The sequence below is a fragment of the Phyllostomus hastatus genome, unplaced genomic scaffold, assembly GCF_019186645.2.
Source record: "Phyllostomus hastatus isolate PE091 unplaced genomic scaffold, TTU_PhHast_1.1 phas_scaffold_200, whole genome shotgun sequence".
Classification (NCBI taxonomy): domain Eukaryota; kingdom Metazoa; phylum Chordata; class Mammalia; order Chiroptera; family Phyllostomidae; genus Phyllostomus; species Phyllostomus hastatus.
Genome location: NW_025334016.1, coordinates 12,554,395 through 12,573,267, shown reverse-complemented (window position 1 = coordinate 12,573,267; position 18,873 = coordinate 12,554,395). Strand labels below are relative to the sequence as shown.

The following is an 18,873-nucleotide window of genomic DNA, read 5'->3' as shown; positions in this document are numbered from 1 at the left end:
CCAATGGAGGGCCGCGCATCTGTGACATAGGCGTTGAATCGCGAGCAGGAGAAGCACACAGCCAATAGGAATGCCCGAGAGTGGGCCTTGTAGGAGGCGGGATGATCGGTAAATCAATGGGGAGGACTGAATGGGGGTGGTGTAGGGTATGAGATAGAGAAGTAGAACAGCTAATGAGGAAGTACGAGTGGTATTGGCATCTGGGCGGCGGGGAAAATGGAATGGCTAAAGGCGATGGGGGCAAAAGGCGGCGAACAGAGAGGTCCGAAAAGTAGGAGATCCCAGGATTGCGTAGGCAAGTAGTGGGATGGAAGCTAGAGACAGAGAACAACCAATGGGGAGCCACGTGCCAAATGTGTAGAGAAGGGGTGACGATAATGGCCAATGGAGGTTCTCGTGAGCGTGCACAAGCCTTCAAGGGGTGGTGTCAGAGCGGAGTTAGCCAATATGGAGGCTGCAAGAAGCCGGAGAGGCCGTGTGTGAGTGCCTTGGTGGCGGGACTGGAAAGGCAGAACCAATGGGGGTGGGTGGTGAAGGCGGGAACAAGGAAGAGAGATGGCAGATAGCCAATAGGGGAGCCAGAGCTAAGTGGAACCTTCAAAGGGCAGTGTGAAGTAACATCAGGGCGAGACGTGAAAGAGCAGAGCCAACCGGAGTGTTATAGGTGGTGTGAAGGAGAGGATGAAGAGTCAATAAGGAAGCCAGGGGAGAGGACAGTGCGTAGGAGTCTATGGGCTGTAGGGTAATCAAGAAACAGAACATTTATCTTCTCCTTAACCCTCTGTGACTCCCCATTGCCCCAAGCTGTGAATCCCCACAGCCCCTGAAGACTTAGACTGCACCCTAGTGTGAGATCTAAGAAAGCAAAACGGACTCACCTGTCGCAGTTACTGGATGTCTTTGGCCCACCTCCAAGCCTTTACTTGAGTGCCACTAGCCAAAAATGCCCCTAATTGTCATCCTCAGCATTCTCCAGGACTTGGCACCATTACTGAATGAATGGCCAAGTGAGAAATTGAACTCTTTTGGAAGATTGGCTTTTTCTAACCAGCTCAGCAAAAATACTGAGCCTGGCTATGCCACCAAGAGTTGATTGGGCATGTTGGCAGGCACTGACTAACATAATCACAAATCCAAGCCCTGTCTTTCTTGCCCAGCTCGGCCCTCCACACCTTATGTGGCCTCACCTCCTTTCTGTCTCCATCTCTTCTACTGTTCCCTCTCCTGAGAACACTATTCCTTCTGCTTCCTCCATCTAGTCAACTCCTTCCACTCTCCCTTTGAGGTCTCACCCCCCCGTGGGAACTGAATTGTAGCTTTTTTCCACTGAACATATCCAATCATACATTTCCCCTCCAGCCTGGGGGGATTTACTGAACGCCTAATGTATGCAAGGTTTTGACCCACAGCATCCCTAGGAGAAAGACAGTCTCCCCAGCAGCCACCTTCCTCCCCTTCTCCCACATGTCTCAGTGTCCAAGGGTCATGGGTCAGGGAGGAATATGTTCCACTGCACATAAGAGAAAAATCATGAAAAAAAGGGAGCTTAAATGAGATAGAACTTTATTTTTTATCACCTAAAAGTCCAAACTGGTGAGTAGTCCAGGAACTCCTTCCTGCCTACCCAGTTAGGGCATTGTCTGTGTCCAAGTCTAGCCCCCAAACTCTCATCCTTCAACAGATCCTATCAGCTCTCCATTTACAATGTTTCCCAAATCCACTTTCCTTACCCGCTCCACCACCAACACCGTCATCATTCATTTGAACTATTGAAGTAGCCTCACTCTCTCTGGTCCCTCTGCTTCTACCCTCACTCTTATAGTCAGTTCTATACCTCGCAGTCAGAGGAATCCTGTTAAATCCCAAGACAGTTCATGTCTCTCATCTGCTCACAATTCTCCTGTGGACTCCTCCCCACTCAGAATAAAAGCCAAAGTCTTCACCATGGGCTATGAGATCTTGCATCAGCTAACTCCCCACCCTTGTCCACTCTGACCTAACCTCCTACCCCTCTTCCTCTCATTCACACTACTTTGACCATATGGACCTCCTTAGTAGACCTTACACAAATCAGGCATGCTCCCACCTCAGAGCCTTTGCACTGGCTATTTCCTCTGGAATTACTCAGATGTCTACATGGCTCCCTCCCTTATTTCCTTCAAGTCTTTGTCAAAGGCCCCCTTCTCTGGGGATTTTCACCCACCACTTTGTTTAATCCTGCCAACGTCCCTCAGAAGCCTTCATTCGAGAGGATATAGCCCAGTATAAAGAAGAGGTGGTGAACTCTGCCCCTCTCTGCCTACCTGACCCCCAGCTCTCACTCTGCAAGGATCCTGTCTAGCAGCAGTAGCAGCAGCAGCAGCATCACACCTCCCCACCCTGAGGTCCACTCAGGTAGCCTCCTGGGACTCTTTGGGCCACTGCTGTCACTCAGTTTTCCTCCTATTTCTCTTGCCACTCCTCTGACAGTAAGGGAGAGATCATCTGAAAGGGTATAAGAAGGGTTCATCCCATACCTCTAACCCTGAAAGAGAAAACTAGCCCCTTCTCAGGAGGGGCAGGACCTGGAGCAGAGAATGAGACCTTGGCTTCTAGAATTGGCCTGATTAATAGTTGCACAGCAGGTGTAAGAAATGTTCAGGTCCAAGTCCACATGGAGCAAGGTGTCATTAACCTTTGGGACATCTCTAAAGTTAGCTTCCCAGGCTCCTTTTTAAAAAACACTGTCCTCCCCGGTCTCTTGCTCCCAACTATAAGCCACATCTGTTAAGCCCCTGCTGTATAAAGGGTCCCTACAGGTCTCAACCTGAGGACCTCATCCCACTTTGGTACATCCCCTGGATGCCTGGCGCTCAGGCCATCTTTGGGTCGCAGATGTGTCCCACCAACTCAGAAGCCTCAACCAGTGAAAGTTTTGTTTTGAACTAATGGTAGGGAGGGTTGGGTTTTGTTTTGTTTTTTTTTTTAATTGTCACTGTAGGCTGATTTTTTTAGATCTTTTTTTTTTTCTATTCACCTTTTTTTTTCTTACCTTCACAAAGCCATACCATCAGGCCCCCTCTGGGCTTTTCCACAAAGGTGAGTCTGAGTTGAGGAAAGAGGCTCTCCTTTTTTTTTGAGGGCTTGGGAGGTGAGGGGAGAAAAGGAGGCAAAGGGGTGAAGGGATGGATCTTGGCCACCATGTTTGTGCCATGTGAATAAAAAGATGTTTCCAATTTCTCTTTTCCAGGCCTGAAACCACTCTTGCAGATGGGTTGGAGTGAACAATGGATGACAGAATCCCAGGCCATGCAGGGTACTGGGGAGCTGGAGACTGCAAGTTTCAGCCACAGCCTGTCAGGAGAGGCCCCTGGACACTGGTTTCCCCCATTGAGCGTTGGTTGGAGGGGATGCTCGCTAAGGTGAGGAAATGCAGCCACCAATCCTTGGACAACCCGAAAACTGCACAACCTTCAAGCCCCCCCCCCACAGAAGAATCTTAGAACCTCCCTATAATTGCACCCTAGAATTTAAAACCTGAGACTGTTGGGCTCAAGGGAACTTGGGAGTTTCAAAGCCCGGTACCAAGGAAGGCAGGATTCCACTCACCAACTCTGTGATCTGGAACAAGTTTTTTGACTACTTTGTGCATCTTCTCCACCTGTACAATGGCCATGATGACAAGATGGACATCAACAGGCTTTGGTGAGGATTGAATGTGACCATTTCTGAGAAGTGTTCAGCACTGAGTCTGGCACACTGAGAATTCAACATAAATCTCAGCTATAGGGATGTTGGCAGATATTTGGAATCCTAAAACCTTGGAAAATTGGATTTTTTTTTTTTGAAGTCACAAAGAATCGCAAACGCTGAGAGGGCCTCGGCAGCATCAGGCCATGATGTCCCTGACTATGTGAGATTTGGGCTCTGTGAGGATGTGTGCATTAATGCTGGGGTCCTGGTCAGGACCTTCCCTGTAGGGTGGCCTCTGGGTCAGAGCTCTTAGGCCCTGAGACATGATAAAATGAGACTTTACTCCCTGTCCTCACCCAGTGATGCTCAGTGGATTCTGGAAGCCAGTGGTTCTCAGACTCTTTGATTCTGTTAATTGTAGGAGGTGGGGAGGACTCCCTGCTTTTTTCTCCATGAAGTAACTTCTATGCCCCTCACCCTCTGTGGAAAGATGGGTTACAAGTTTGTCCAGAGTTCCCCTACTGTGGGCAGTAAGACTGATGATAACCATATCAATTCCACCTAAGGGGAAACTGAGGCTTGGAGCAGGACAAAGCCTCTGGAAACCCAGCCTTATTCCCTCTCGCTGGTGTTTCCCACTCACACATATGGCTTTAGTGCCTTTCTTTTTTTTTCCCCAGAGATCCTGAAATATCCTGTCATTCACAGAGTAGTATTTCTGCATGCCTGTGATGCCCCTGTGATTTGAGTTCTTGTCCCTTGTTTTTTTCCTAACTCTACACACTTGTTTTAAAAACTGTGGTTTCTCATGAGTCCTGTTATCTCATTGATACCTCTCACCTCTGTGGTGAGGGGAAGAAATCATATTTTCAGATGAATCTTAAAGGGCAAAGAAAAAAACCAAAATTTCCGTTTAAGTCTCATAATCAAGAAGAGGAGAAACAGAGCAAGAGAGAGAGAGAAAACTATGAGAACCCCCCCCACCCCGTGATTATCAGCGCACACAGTCATCGAAAAAAAAATTGGATTATTAGAAGAGAGAGGTCTGTGGCTTCCACACCGTGGGTTTTCTTCTCGGTATAAAAGCAAAGTTGTTTTTGATATGTGACAGTTTCCCACAAGCCAGGCTGATCCTTTTCTGTCAGTCCACTTCACCAAGGTGAGTGTCCCCGCTCTCCCCCACCAGATGCAGATCCAATGGAAGAGATGGCAATGAGGTAGGCACTGGAGGGTCAGGGGTCCTCCAGTATAGTCCAAACACATGCAGCTACTGTGTTCCTGGTAAGGTAAGGTGTTTTTTTTTAAATAATAATAGTAATAATAAATGCCAGGAAAATGATAGGTAAGGTACTTAATCAATGCTTGGGTGGAGGCAAAGATAAGTAAATTGTTATGTTGATAGGTAGGATTTTTTTAAAGATTTTATTTATATATTATTGGAGAGAGAGGAAAGGAGGGAGAAAGAAAGGGAAGGAAACATTGATGTATGAGAGAAACATTGATAAGCTGCCTTTCACACGCCCCTAACTAGGAACCTGGCCCGCAACCCAGGCATGTGCCCTGACCAAACTGATAAACCTTTTGGTCTGCAGGCCAACGCTCTATCCACCGAGCCACACCAGTCAGGGCAAATTTTTAAAATATGTCAACTGCCGATCTTTATGAATTGCAGAGCTTTAAACAACTTGAAACACTGTCCAGGTATGCCTGGAAATTTCAAATACATCTCTCACCTCTCTTCATCTCTTCTCTCTCGATATCTCCCATCCCTCTGTCTCTGTTTGCCCTGTCTCACTCGTTCTGTGTTTTTCTGCTCCTCTCTCTCTCTGTTTGTTTTCCTAGTACTCAGAATCTCTATCCTTCTGTCTTTATCTGCTCTGAGCATTTTCCCTGCCTGTTTCCTCCATCTTGACCATACTCCTTCAGTCTCTTTTCCTCAGCCTTTCTCCCACCATCTCACTTGCTCTCTTGTCTTGCCTTCCTCTGCCTGCCTTCCTACCCAGCATACAGCACAGAACTTTATACACTATTACTGGCACTCAATAATAGTGTATTGAGTAATGATCATGAGGACACTTAAGTTTTATAAGAATGAGCGTCAATTCTGTTTGCTCCATTTGAAGGTTGATTGTGAGCTATCGGGTCAGGCTCAGGACATAGCTGAACTTGTCCTTGCACTGTATGAAAGGAGACCCTCCTGTGGGACACTTTATGCCATTGTCAATCATGGTTTAACTGTGTGGTCCTAGTCTCAGGATCATGTGCACACGTGTGTGTGTGTGTGTGTGTGTGTGTGTGCGCACGAGCGCGCGCAGAGTCCATGTCCAGGAACAGAACAGGCTGTTTAAGGCTGGAGTGAGCTCATCTCTGCAGGCTTAGCAAGTGCTCACTAAGTGTTAGCTGTTAGTGTTTTTTTTAATGAAATTAGAACCATGCTACCCATTGGCTTTGTTCAATAAATAGGAGCATTTTTAAAGATCACTAAAAAATTTGTTTCAACATATGATCTTTCATGACTGTCAAAGCTGACCTCACATTGGCATGAACCATAATTGGTTACACCAAATGCCCATCTTTGGATATTTGGGTTGTTTCTAGTTTTTCCTAAGATCATCCCTGATTAATTCCTTGGATTTCTGAAAATGGAGGTGCTGGGGCAAAGTGTGTGTACATTTTTAAGGTTTCTGACCCTGTCTGCAAATTGTTCTTTCAAAAAGTTGTCCTGTTTTATGCTTCCTCTACTCAAGCTAACCTTGGGTGGGTATTATCATTTTTTAATCCTTTCTTATCATTACAGGTAAGAAAAAGTACTACCACATTGTTGAAATTTACATTCTTTGATTACTTATACTATTTATTGACCATTTATGCTTTTGGAGGGTCTGGTGTCCTTAGTCCTAATAGGGTGTTCATCTTTTTTCTTATTGATTTATCACATTTAGAAAGGGTATTTATTTAGAAAGGATATTAACCTCCTATCAGCCATGTGTGTGTGTGTGTGTGTGTGTGTGTATATATATATATATATATATATATATATATATATTTGCTTTTTCTATTTTTTTCACAGTGTTTTGTGGTACTTGTGATGTTTTTATATAGTCAAATAGTTTAGTCTTTTCTTCTGTGGTTACTGTCTCTGGTTTTGTGCTTAGAAAGTCCTTTCCCACTTGAAAATGAGATAAATGTTCACATGTGTTGGCTTCTAGTCTCTTTTATAGCTTCATTTTTTCCATTTACTGTAGAGATTTAAGCTGTCTGGGACAAACCAACACTTACCCCAACCCATCTGTGTGAATTTAAACTAGGCATTTAAATTCTCTGTACCTCCATTTCCTCATACATGCTGTGATGGTTATAATAGTACCTACCTCAGAGATGGTTGTGAAGATTAAATCTATTAATAATATTAAGTACTTAGCATAGGGCCTGGAATACAATAAATGCAAGATCCATGTTAGATATTATTATTTATCTTTTTAATGGATCTAGAATTTATTTTAGTGTATATGATGATGCTCACATTTCAAACTGGGCAGGGAGGGGTTAGTGGGAAAATGGACTGATTATTCATTCAATAGCTTTATTTTCCCTTAATTATCCCAGAAACGTGGGTTAACCAATCTATCCTACACTGTCCCCCAGTTTGAAATGTCACCTTCATCACAAACTCCATTCCCTCTAGCCATGGGTCTGTGTTTGAGCTTTCTATTCTGTTCTGTTCCTCAGTATCTGCTCTTATACCAGAACTACACTGTTTTGCTGATTGTTGCTTTGCAACACCATACCATACCATACCATACCCAGACCTGGGTGTAGCACCCATCTTGCCCTTTGTTATTCCTCATCATTTCAAGCACAATCAGTTCCTCCAGCCAGAGGTCAGCAACTGTTCTTATTCGGAGCACCACATCTCTATCTCTATCTCTATCTCTATCTCTCTCTCTCTCCACACACACACACACACACACACACACTACACAATGAATGCTGTTGGTTCCACACATACACTCTGTCTCTTCTTTTCTCAGTGTCTCTCACTGTCTCTCTCATTCTCTTTGTCTCTACTCTTTGTCTGTCATCTCTGTCCCACCTCATGTCTCCCCCATCTCTCTTTGTATCTCTTTTTCTCTGTCTCTCCCTTCCCCTATATCTGTCTCTGTTTCCATCTCTATGTATCTCTATGTATCCATGTCTCTCAGTCCCCTTGATAGAGGGGCAGTTGTCGATTTGAAGCCCTATAGACAACTAACAAATCACTCTGACACAGAGTGGAAGGGCCCTGGCACTCACCTACTCCACATTCCTCCCTTTCCCACTGTACAAGAGGAGGAAATTGAGGCCCAGAGATGGGTGGGAGGGCCTCTCCCAGGTCCTCACAGAGATACAGTGGCAGAGTTGAGTACCAAGCTTAGATCTTAGGACTCTCAGTGGGACCCTGGCTCTCTTTCTCTCCCCAGCTGTGGGTCTCAGTTACTTCTCAGCATCTATGAGGGGGCAAGGGGACCTGGGATGCTCCCCAGATGCTGCCATCCCCATTCTGCCTTCTCACAGGTGGAACCCTCACTGAAGCAAGAGGATCTATGGTCACAGTGTGGGGCTCAGCTTCCCAAGAGCTAGGCTGGGTGAAGTCCTGGGGCCCCACGGGTCAGGAGGCCTTGTGGGCAAAGGGTGGTGTTACTGGGAGGACATCAGTCAGTGGGTCTGGCTATGGACAGAGTTCAGCCATGTCCCAATAGTTGGCACTAGTTCCTAAGAACCTCCACCCCAAGGCCCTTCCAGAGAACCTGGTGGTGGGATCTTTACTGGCAAAGGCCAAGGATTTTCCTGCTCCCCACCATGAGGCCCTCACTAAAGGTATGCCTCAATCTCCCCTGTCTTCTCTCCCCATCTCTGGCAGAGTGGCTGTGATTCTGGGAACACTGTCCCAGAATGGACAGGGAGATGGAGACCCTGCAGTGTCCATTCACTGATCACTGACATCTGACTAAGTGTTTCATGTGCATTGACTTTGGAAGATGGATACTGTTATTATCCCACTTTACATATGAGCCTGAGGAGAGTTGTAGCTGGTTAGTGGCAGAGCCTGGCCCCAGGCTGGGGGAAGTAGAGGGGGTAATTCTGCCTTCACAGAACTTAGAAGGGAGGCTGAGGGTAGGTTTACTGCAATTCCAGGCCTGGTAGGTGGGAGGCCCAATGAAGTAGTCAGCTTTCTGTCCTTCAGAGAGTTCCAGTGAGTTTGAATACCAGGGATGTTGGCCTTCACATACTGAGAAGTTGGCCATATGGGTCCCAGAGAGTCTGTGAGTTTGAGATTCTGGGATCCTTTGAATCTAAGAAATGATGTTCTGTGACTCTGAGGTTCTGGCATAGTACCATTTGGAGACCCTGAGGGTCCCAGTATCTGTGGGATCCGCATGGCACTCCCTAAGTATCAAATCTTGGGCCTATCCTTGACCAAGAAGGGCCATGTCTGCAGGGCCCAGGACTTGTCATGGTGGCCAGATGGACGTCACTCACCACATCCGCCAGCACCCACATCACCACACCTGGGCCAAGCCAGCTGCAGGATGGGCCAGCCAATTCTCGGAACGAAACCCGTGGGGTGGGGTGTCTGCCCCGTTGTCTTCCTCCTTAGTGGCGATGAAGCCCAGTGCATCCGGCCGCCATGACGTCAATGGCGGAAAAATGTGGGGAAGTCAAAGGCTCTGACAACAGGGCCCAGATGCAGACCCCGATATGAAAACACAATCTATGTCCCAGAAACATCCTCCATGCGTCTTCTGAGAAATAGTCAGAAAGTGACGCCCCAACAGACAGTGCAGGAAGCTGGCTGCCCAGCCTGGCCTTCCAGTACCCCACCACTAGACAGAACATATCCATGTCCCCTTTCTGAGAATGTCTCTCTGCTTCCCTGAGTCAGGCCATTCCAGATGTGTTTGGGTAGGAGATTCATTATAAGGTCTGGCCAAGTGTCCAGGCAGCTTCAGAAGTGACCATAGCCATCTCTGTGGACCAAGCCAGAGGAGTGGAAAACATCCACTCACTCACCAAAATTGCTACTAGTTTGCTCCAGCTTCTGTAACAAAGTACCACAAACTGGGTGACTTAAACAACAGAAATTTATTGTCTCAGTTTTGGAGGCCTGAAGTCCTAGATCAAGGTGATGACAGTGTTGGCTCCTTCTAGGGCTGTGAGGAAGAAGGTATTCATGCCTCCCTCCCAGCTTCTCATGATTTGCTGAGAATTTTTGTCATTCCTTGACTTCTAGAAGCATCACCCTGATCTCCACTTTCATTCATTCACTCATTCTTTTGCTTGCCTCCTCATGGTTACTTGATGTTCTCTCAGGCCCTTGTTTTGAGCCTACACAGACCCAGACTCCTATTTCTCACACAGTATAGTTCTAACCTATAGGAGAAGGAGACTAACCAGAGAAGACTAAGAGTTATGTATTTAGATTTTCACCCCCACCTCCCTCAGCACCACAGCTCTGACAACCCCCATGGGCTGATAGCAAAAAAGGAAGGAGCAACTTCTCCCCCAGAACCCTTCTTGTACTCCCTTGGGCTGTACTTGGCAGATGTGTGCCCAACCCTGTGCTGTGGGGTGGGGCAGAGAGACACGCACATATAGCCCCACAGCAGGGTGCATGTGTAATATACACACACACACCCTTTCTGGAGAAAGAAGTGGAGCTCTCAAGTCATCATGAGACTGTGGAACGCTGCACCTAGGTGTCTCCGTCAATAAAATGGAGATTGGACTAGGCATTTCCTTCCAGCTCTGACTTCCTTTCACGCTGGGATTATGGGGTTCTAAGAAACTAAGACCCTGCACTTGGGGAGTGTGGGGTTCTGGAGCCGTTATGGTGTGCTTTCTGGATTGGCCTTGGATAGGGGAACAGAAAGAAGAGCTGACATTCCAGGCAAGCCAAACAGCATAAGCAAAGGCTTGAAGGTCAGCTGGGAATAAATTCCAGTGGGGGATGAGTCAAGGAGCTTCCACAGGTGCCAGGTCAAGAGAGACAGTCTTTCCTTCTCTCTGGCACCCTCCATGCCAGTTCTGTGCAGAGCAGAACTCAGAGGTGACCAGATCCTCCCTACCCCTGCCTGAACTCTAGACTCCTGTACCCATGTGTCCACTCAGCATTTACACTTATGTCTAATGCCAGACTCTTCATGTCCATTCACACCTGGATCATCACCCCTGTAGCCAGCTCCCCTCATCTCTGCCATCTCACATCACATCTGCTCTGTCCCTCCAGCTGCTCAGGCTAGTACCCAGAAGTCACCTTGACCCTCCCTCTCTTACCCCCAGATCCAAGCTACCAGAAAATTTTCCTGGCTCTACTTTCCAAACATACTATTCAGAATCCACCCACTTCTCACCATCTCTGCTGCTACTGTCCTGGTCTGTGCCATCATCATTACTTACCTAGCCTGCTGCAGTTGCATCCTCACTAGTTCCCTGCTTCTGTCCTCACCTTCCTAGAGTCTGTCCCTCTCACAGCAGCCACAGGGATCTTTTGAGTCCATGCCCCCCTGCCACTCCTAAATATGCTCAAGTCACTGGGGTAAAATAATGCTCCCAGGAGAAAATCACAGACCAGCTCCAGTGGGATCAGCAAAGGTTGTGTGGCCTATGCCAGATATGGGGAGGACTGGAGGGCTAAGGCCTGAAGACAAGCCTCGAGTGATGGGGGAAGGAACTGGGACCTACCCTTGCTGAGGTCCCACAAACCACCTCCAACCCCCAACCTCTCTCTGGAGGACACATCCCTACCAGGGTTGTGCCATCATGTGCAGCCATGTGCTATACCTATGCAAGACTGCACATGGAGCATGTGTGCAGAGACATGCACACCTGTGCTCCTGACAACAATGTGTGTGCACACACACACACATGTGTACACACACATGACAAGAGCTGAGGTCCAGTTGTGGGACTTTTTGGGACATGTCCCAGACAATGCCTGCTCTGACCAGAGGGGGTGTCCACATGGTTTGGGTGGTTGGGTATTTTGCACACCCCTCAGCACATGTATAACTTTTTCTCCCATGTCTCCACAGGCTGACCTCGGACACAGACCCAATGCCCAACCCCAAGCCAGCCAAGCCCTTGGCCCCTTCCATGGTGCTCAACCCATCCCTAGGGGCCTCACCCAGCTGGAGGGCTACACCCAAGGCCTCAGACCTGCTGGGGACCAAGGGCCCAGGGGCAACCTTCCAAGGCCGGGACCCCCGAGGTGGGACACATGCTTCCTCCTCCTGCTTGAACCCCATGCCACCATCACAGCTGCAGGTGAGGCCCAGGGCCCATGATGGAGCAAGCAGGGTGGAGTACCTGGGCTTACAGGTGCCGACCTTTTCTTTGGCACTGGGCGGGGGGCCCGGCTGGGGCACAGGAAGTGGTTTTCTGGGTCTCAGGCAAGTCTGTGACTTATGCAGATGTCACAGGGCCAAGAAAGTCCCCACTTAGCAGGTCTCAGATATTCAAGGCTCTCCCCAAACTCCCAATCCCTGTCTCAGGAGAGGAAATCTATCTATCATGGTCCCACAGGCATGGCCATGTGTCCCCATCCCCATGTGACAGAGGAGAGGGCTGGGGCCCAAGGAGGTGGGACGACAGAGTTGAGGCCAGCTCTGCCACTTATTAGTTTGTTGATCTTGAGAAAGTCACTCAGTTTCCCTGAGCCTGAGTTTCTACATAGGTATAAAGGAGATGGTCATAATACCTACCATGGGGGCTTGTGGTGAGGAGCATATGAATTTGACATGTAGAACAGTGAGGATGAAGATGGCACCACTCTTGCCTGCCTTCTCCCCCCAGTTGCCCTCAGTGCCCCTTGTCATGGTGGCACCCTCTGGAGCACGGCTGGGTCCCGCACCCCACTTGCAAGCACTCCTCCAGGACAGGCCACACTTCATGCACCAGGTATCAACCCAACTGGGCAGGGGTGTGAAGGAGCTGGTGGGGGAATTGGGGAGGGAGCTAGGCTGGACAACAGCCCATACGTGCCCCTAGCTCTCAACAGTGGATGCCCATACCCGGACCCCCATGCTGCAGGTGCACCCATTGGACAGCCCAGCTATGATCAGCCTCCCGCCACCCACAGCTGCCACTGGGATCTTCTCTCTCAAGGCCCGACCAGGCCTGCCACCTGGTAATACTACACCCACAGCTTCACAGAATCCTAGAGCCCCCAAGTCCTTGAATGTGAGCAGTGTAGGCTGCTGAACCATGGCCCTCAGGTGTCAGGTGTCAGGTTTTATCATCTTGGAAATTCCAACCTCCAAAAAATGTCAGGCTCAGAACCTGAAAGATGCATAACATCAAAATCATGGAACCACAGATCTCTGCAGAGTTAGTGAAAAGGTCAGCTCTTACAAATGGCAGCCTTTGAGCTGCTCCGCCAGAAACCTTGGATGTTAGGAACACCAGAGGCTTAGGAGGGTGGGTAGCTCAAAAGAGAGGCCTTGTGGGCCAAGTTCCAAAACCCATCCCATAGTCTACAGAAGTGCCCTGTCGCTACCCACAGGGATCAATGTGGCCAGCCTGGAGTGGGTGTCTAGAGAACCAGCACTGCTCTGCACCTTCCCAAGCCCCAGTGCACCCAGGAAAGACAGGTTGGTGGGCAGGGCTGGGAGGGACCCTTGCCTTGCCACTCCTTCCCCTGACACCCTATGTCCCCCCAGTACCCTTTCAACCATGCCCCAGGGCTCCTACTCACTGCTGGCAAATGGCGTGTGCAAGTGGCCCGGATGTGAAAAGGTCTTCGAGGAGCCAGAGGACTTCCTCAAGTGAGTGGCCAAGGCCTATTCCAGTCCAGGGGAGTCCCCAGTTTGTGTAAGGAGGTATCAGCTCAGGCCTCATCCTGATAGGTAGTAAGATAAAAGAGGCAAAAGCTGAGAGTGAGAATTCAAATCCAGGCTCTGTCACTCACTAGCTGTAAGACCTTGGGCAAGTTACTTAAGTTTCTCTGGGACTTGGTTTTCTCATCTGTACATGGGGCATAATAGTGTGTACTATTATTTACCTCCATTTTACAGACAAAGAAACTGAGGCCAAAGAGGTTGTCTTGATCAAGATCACCCACTTCCTAAGTAATAGAGCTGGGATTTGAACACAGCCTCCAGAATATGCACTCCTAACTGTTTTGCCCTGCAACCCCTCATGCCAACATACCAGCCTGATTTTGTCGATCCCCAAAGTCCCAGCTCCTCAAAATAGCTGTTTCTGCCTCTCTTTAGCTTCATAACACAAAAATACAACACACATACACACACCTTCTCCAACCCTACCCACCTATCAACGGTAATCTATCCTCTTCACCACCAGGCCTTCCCTCTACCTGGAATGCCTTTCCTGCTCTCACTTCCCTGGCTGCTCCCAGTTTGCCCCTCTTCCAACATCATCCCCAACACCCTGGCCAGGCTCAAGTGGCAAGCTCAGGTCTGGCAAAAAGGAGATGCCAAATAGCATGTGTTGAAGGAATGAGGGGTGTGAGGAGACTGAGGTAGGGGGGTGGGAGGCTGAGACACCTCCCAGAGGGTCTGAGCCCTTCCCACTCAGAACATTGAGCCAATAGGCCAGGCCCACCTGCATGGAATCTTCCCCCTCCCTAGGCACTGCCAGGAAGACCATCTCCTGGATGAGAAGGGCAGGGCACAGTGTCTCCTCCAGAAAGAGGTGGTGCAGTCTCTGGAGCAGCAGGTGACATGGAACATGGGGTGATGGTGGGGGGATGGTGGGCTTGTCCACCCTGTACCCGAAGCCAAGCTCACTGAGGATGGGGCTAGCATAAAGAAAGGAAGTGGAAAGGTCACTCCCAGGGAAGACCATAGCCTGTGCAAAGAGGTGGTGGGAAAAGGCCAGGTTGAGACCTCACTTTGTGCCTGTCCTCACAGCTGGTAGTGGAGAAGGAGAAGCTGGGTGCTATGCAGGCCCACCTGGCTGGGAAGATGGCCCTGACCAAGGCTCCATCTGTGGTAAGCCACCCCAGGCCTGATGTCAGCACAGACTGCTGGGGAAAGGAAGGAGGGGAGAGGACCTGCAGGGTGCAGGGGACCTACCCTTACACCCAAGCCCTGGGATCTCTGGACCCCTGTTCCCAGCTCCAAACATGCCCAGACCTGAGAATCTATACCCTTCCACTAACAAACCCTCTAACCCTAACCTCTTAAAACATCATAATCTTGTTTTCAAAACAAAAGCAAATAGCTAGACACTTACTGAACAGACTGTGTGTCACTGACAGGACTATCAATATAACTTGCTGGGCCCAGGGCAAAATGAAAATGCAGGGCTCAAATTTCAATATGGCAACTGCAGAGCATTAAACAAAGTGCAGAGCCCTGTGCGGCTGTACAGGTCACATGCCCACGAGGGATCCCTGGGTGACAGGTACTGCTTCTGATCATTTTGCTGGTGTGAACTTATTCAGTCCTCATGATGCCACTGTATCATGGGCATTGCTATCATCTCTAACCCACAGATGAGATTAAATTGAGGCCAGGAACATTTAAGTGACTCTCCCAAGGTTGGGTGGTAGAGGAGCTCGATTCAACCCCAGCCTGTGGCCCCAGCATTGGTGAGCTACACACACTAGTGTCCACACCACACTCTGAAAAATATGGCTCATGCTGCTTTGTGGGAATACACATCAGACTGGAGTTCAGAAGAGGGCGCCCTTGCTTTAAAAAAAAGTGCTTAATTATTTAAAATTTAAGTGGAAAGTTTCAGCCTCTGGGTCACCAGCCTCTCCCTCCCCACCCTCCCCAGGTGTCATCTGACAAGGGCTCCTGCTGTGTTGTAGCTACTGGCACCCCTGGCACCACCATTCCAGCCTGGCCCAGCCCCCAGGAGGGCCCCAATGGCCTGTTTGCTGTGCGGAGGCACCTCTGGGGCAGCCATGGACATAGCACATTCCCAGGTAAGGATGGTCTGTGCCCTGCATGGTGTCCCTGAACCCCTAATCCGCAGGCTGGCATGAAATTGGGGTGGGGGATCTCCACACTGCTCTTCCCCACCACCACTACCTAGCCTTTGGAAAAACATATCTGCTAGAAGTTTCCTCTCAGAGTTTCTGTAGCCTCCAAGCTCCCATTATGGTCTCAGATGTGTAGCCCTGTCTCCCCTGGAGATTGGGGCTCACACACTATCCTGGGGGTTGGGGCTTCAGCTATTCCATTTGGTCATCAGACAGGAGGGAACTACCTATGTAATTTCCAGGGATTCTTCCTCTCCCCTCAGCCAAAGGAAAGTGAGGCAATTCACCCAAGTTCACCAATCCCTGGGTGAATACTACACAAAAGGCCTGGGTGGTGGGTTTTAACAGGGATCAGGACCCTCAAGTATTATGCTGGTTCTGCCACCAAACCAGTTACATCCTTTTGGTGTGCAAGTTACTTCCCTTCTTTTAAACCTCATGGAGAATAAGCCCCATTTTGTTGGGAGTGGCACAGAGAGTGATACAAGTCATGTCAGGTGCTCAGCAAACAGTAATTGTCATCATGGAAAGAGTGGAGGGTATGAGAGAGTGTGGTGGGGCGGGGTTCAGATGGAGCCTGACTCTTCTCTTCCCTTGGACAGAGTTCTTCCACAACATGGACTACTTCAAGTTCCACAACATGCGGCCCCCATTCACCTACGCCACCCTCATCCGCTGGGTAAGCAGGCAGCTCAGGCCAAGGAGAAGGAAGAGAAAGAGGGGGTGGGGACCTGCCTCCCAGAGTCCCAGCCTCCCTCTAAGCACCCCTGGGGAGGGTTCCTGAGTGAAGAAACTCATGCCTCAGATGTGGAGCCCTATGCTGGCTTCAACCCAGACCTGCTCCTAAACCCAAACCTAAACCATCATCCAGGCCAGGGCAAGCCAAATTCAGGCCCTAAACCCATTCCTTTCCTAATGTCCACCTCAAACCCATACCTATTCTGCCTTATGGACCTATAAAATCCCCCCAAAACTAACCTGATCTCTGCTCCTTGTCCTGAACCTTTTCCAGGTATTGCCCTAATTCCTTCCCCAGCCCCAATATGTAAACACATCCCCCAGCTGGACCCCATCCCTAACCTCTTCATTGTAACACCTATCTGACCCTTAACCTCACCCCATCCCAACCCTTTCATCTGAATCTCCCCAATGCCTTCCCAGAACCTTCACCAGAGCCCACCTGGACCTTCATCCTAGGCCCATACCTAATTCCAAATCTTAATCTTAACCTAATTCCTATGCGATGCTGCACAGTCCTCTACCCAGCCCCATCCTGACTCTTAACCTCTTTGAAGTTGTAATCACTGCCCCTTAACTTAACCCCATTCTTAAATCCAAACAGATCAAATTCTCTGACTCTTAGCCCAACTCCACAACTAACCCCAACCCTGCCCCTTATCAACTATACACAGCTAACCTCAATTTCACCACAACTACCTTCATTCTTGACCCTGAACCTAACCACATCCCTGGCCTATAAAATAATTAAATAACTAGGCTTATCTCAGATGCCTGACCTAATGCCACACATCATCCTGTCACATGCCCTTCAAATAGTCCTAGTCCATCCCCAGCCTGAATCTAACCAACCCCTTCCCTGACTTTTAGCTCTGCCTGGCCCTTTTCTCCTTCCAAATCCTTACCTTGACCCCATTCCTGGCCTTTAACCTTCCAAAATCTTGAAACCTCACTCCTCAGAGAACCCCCACTCCAACTCCATCCCAGACCTTGAACCTAACTCCAGCCCTAACCCTAAGCTATGTCCTGCTCCAACCTCAGCTCTGATCCCTTATATAACCCCATCCCAGCCAGTTTTTTACCCCACTTCTAACCTTGTCTCTAATCCATCACCCCTATATCATCACTCTCCCTCTCTTCCCTTGTCCCCACAATTCCACCCCATGTCAGATGGCCCAGGGTAGGCCACTGTCCTTCTCAGCCCAAATTTAGAGGAGCATCTCCCCTTACCGCCACATCCCCTAACTTCTAGGCCATACTGGAGGCTCCTGAGAAACAGCGGACACTCAACGAGATCTATCACTGGTTTACACGCATGTTTGCCTTCTTCAGAAATCACCCTGCCACCTGGAAGGTTAGTGCCTCTGGAGGTGGCAGGGCTGGGATAGCCTCAAGTGCCACCACAGTGCTGGGCCAAGCTGGGAAGGCCTGGGGCTGGGCTTGCAAATGTGATGGGAAGGGGCAGGATGTTGGTTTTTGGTGGGGACTGCTGACCTCAGAGGATGACTGCCCACCCACTCCCCCTACCCCCGGCCTGACTGGCTGGTCCTCCTTCCACAGAATGCCATCCGCCACAACCTGAGCCTGCACAAGTGTTTCGTGCGAGTGGAGAGTGAAAAGGGGGCTGTGTGGACCGTGGATGAGTTTGAGTTCCGCAAGAAAAGGAGCCAGAGGCCCAGCAGGTGTTCCAACCCCATTCCTGGTCCCTGACCTCAAAACCCAGGAAAGAAACAAGGACAGGGCCAAAATGCCAGGCAAAAGTGGCCAGGGGCAGGGTTAACAGGACCTGGATGTGCCCACAGGGACCAAGTAGTATGTGTGCTGACTTGCCTGCCTGGGACCCTATTTCCCAGCTGACTACCCACTTGGATCTTATGCTGTGTACCAAAGCTGCTCAGAGGGGCCCCATCCCTGCAAACCCAACCCCAACTCCACTCCAACCCCTGCAACAGGCTCTCCAGGCAAACAAAACCTTCACAATCAACCACACACACATCCTTCCTCAGTCATTCACAGATAACCTCAGGCTAGAAAAAACACAGGAGCTCACAATACTGTCCATTGGACTCCTTACAAACTCTCAAATACGAGCCTATCAGTACACTTAAAATCTGCACAGTTATACAGACAGTCACACCCAAGTAGTCTTGTCAACACACATACCCCAAAGCACACAGCCACAGCCAGCCTTCGAACCCTTTGGTGTACTGTTACATGGAGTGTGTCTTGACACCCACATAGAAGCAGCTTAGTGCTTTTAGGGTCTCAGGTCCTAGAAAGCCACAATGACACATACTGCTCACACAGGGTCTCACACAGCTCCTGACACATAAGTTTGGTCACACAGCCCATTAGAACTCACCTGCACACCATACTCACACAGGCACATCCACACAGTGCCCCAGCGGGCTTCTTGAGTCCCACGCAGACACACACAGCCACATACATTGACTCGCCAAAATGTACCCTGT

At 49.3% G+C, this 18,873-nt stretch overlaps 1 protein-coding gene across 3 annotated transcripts; it reads left to right on the top strand.

The window, feature by feature from the left end:
- The first annotated feature begins 217 nt into the window (after window positions 1-217).
- Window positions 218-18,795, top strand: FOXP3 (forkhead box P3). 3 transcript variants are annotated; one of them, XM_045860686.1, is made up of 13 exons: window positions 218-479; window positions 3,230-3,401; window positions 11,745-11,976; window positions 12,505-12,609; window positions 12,742-12,838; window positions 13,214-13,301; window positions 13,371-13,475; window positions 14,301-14,388; window positions 14,583-14,663; window positions 15,457-15,607; window positions 16,267-16,343; window positions 17,655-17,756; window positions 17,963-18,795. In XM_045860686.1, the coding sequence occupies exons 2-13, from the start codon at window positions 3,250-3,252 to the stop codon at window positions 18,110-18,112; spliced, it is 1,428 nt and encodes a 475-aa protein (XP_045716642.1). In that variant the 5' UTR covers window positions 218-479; window positions 3,230-3,249; the 3' UTR covers window positions 18,113-18,795. The 3 variants fall into 3 exon arrangements, with proteins under 3 accessions (XP_045716642.1, XP_045716641.1, XP_045716640.1); XM_045860685.1 differs by having other exon boundaries at window positions 12,700-12,838; XM_045860684.1 differs by having other exon boundaries at window positions 12,700-12,838; window positions 13,214-13,475.
- Window positions 18,796-18,873: the final 78 nt, after the last annotated feature.

Excerpts from the sequence above, each read along its gene's own strand:
- FOXP3 (XM_045860684.1), top strand. The coding sequence starts at position 3,250 with ATGGGTTGGAGTGAACAATGGATGACAGAATCCCAGGCCATGCAGGGT. Across the intron at positions 16,344-17,654 it reads ACGCCACCCTCATCCGCTGG|GCCATACTGGAGGCTCCTGA; the intron begins GTAAGCAGGCAG and ends CCTAACTTCTAG. Across the intron at positions 17,757-17,962 it reads ATCACCCTGCCACCTGGAAG|AATGCCATCCGCCACAACCT; the intron begins GTTAGTGCCTCT and ends CTCCTTCCACAG.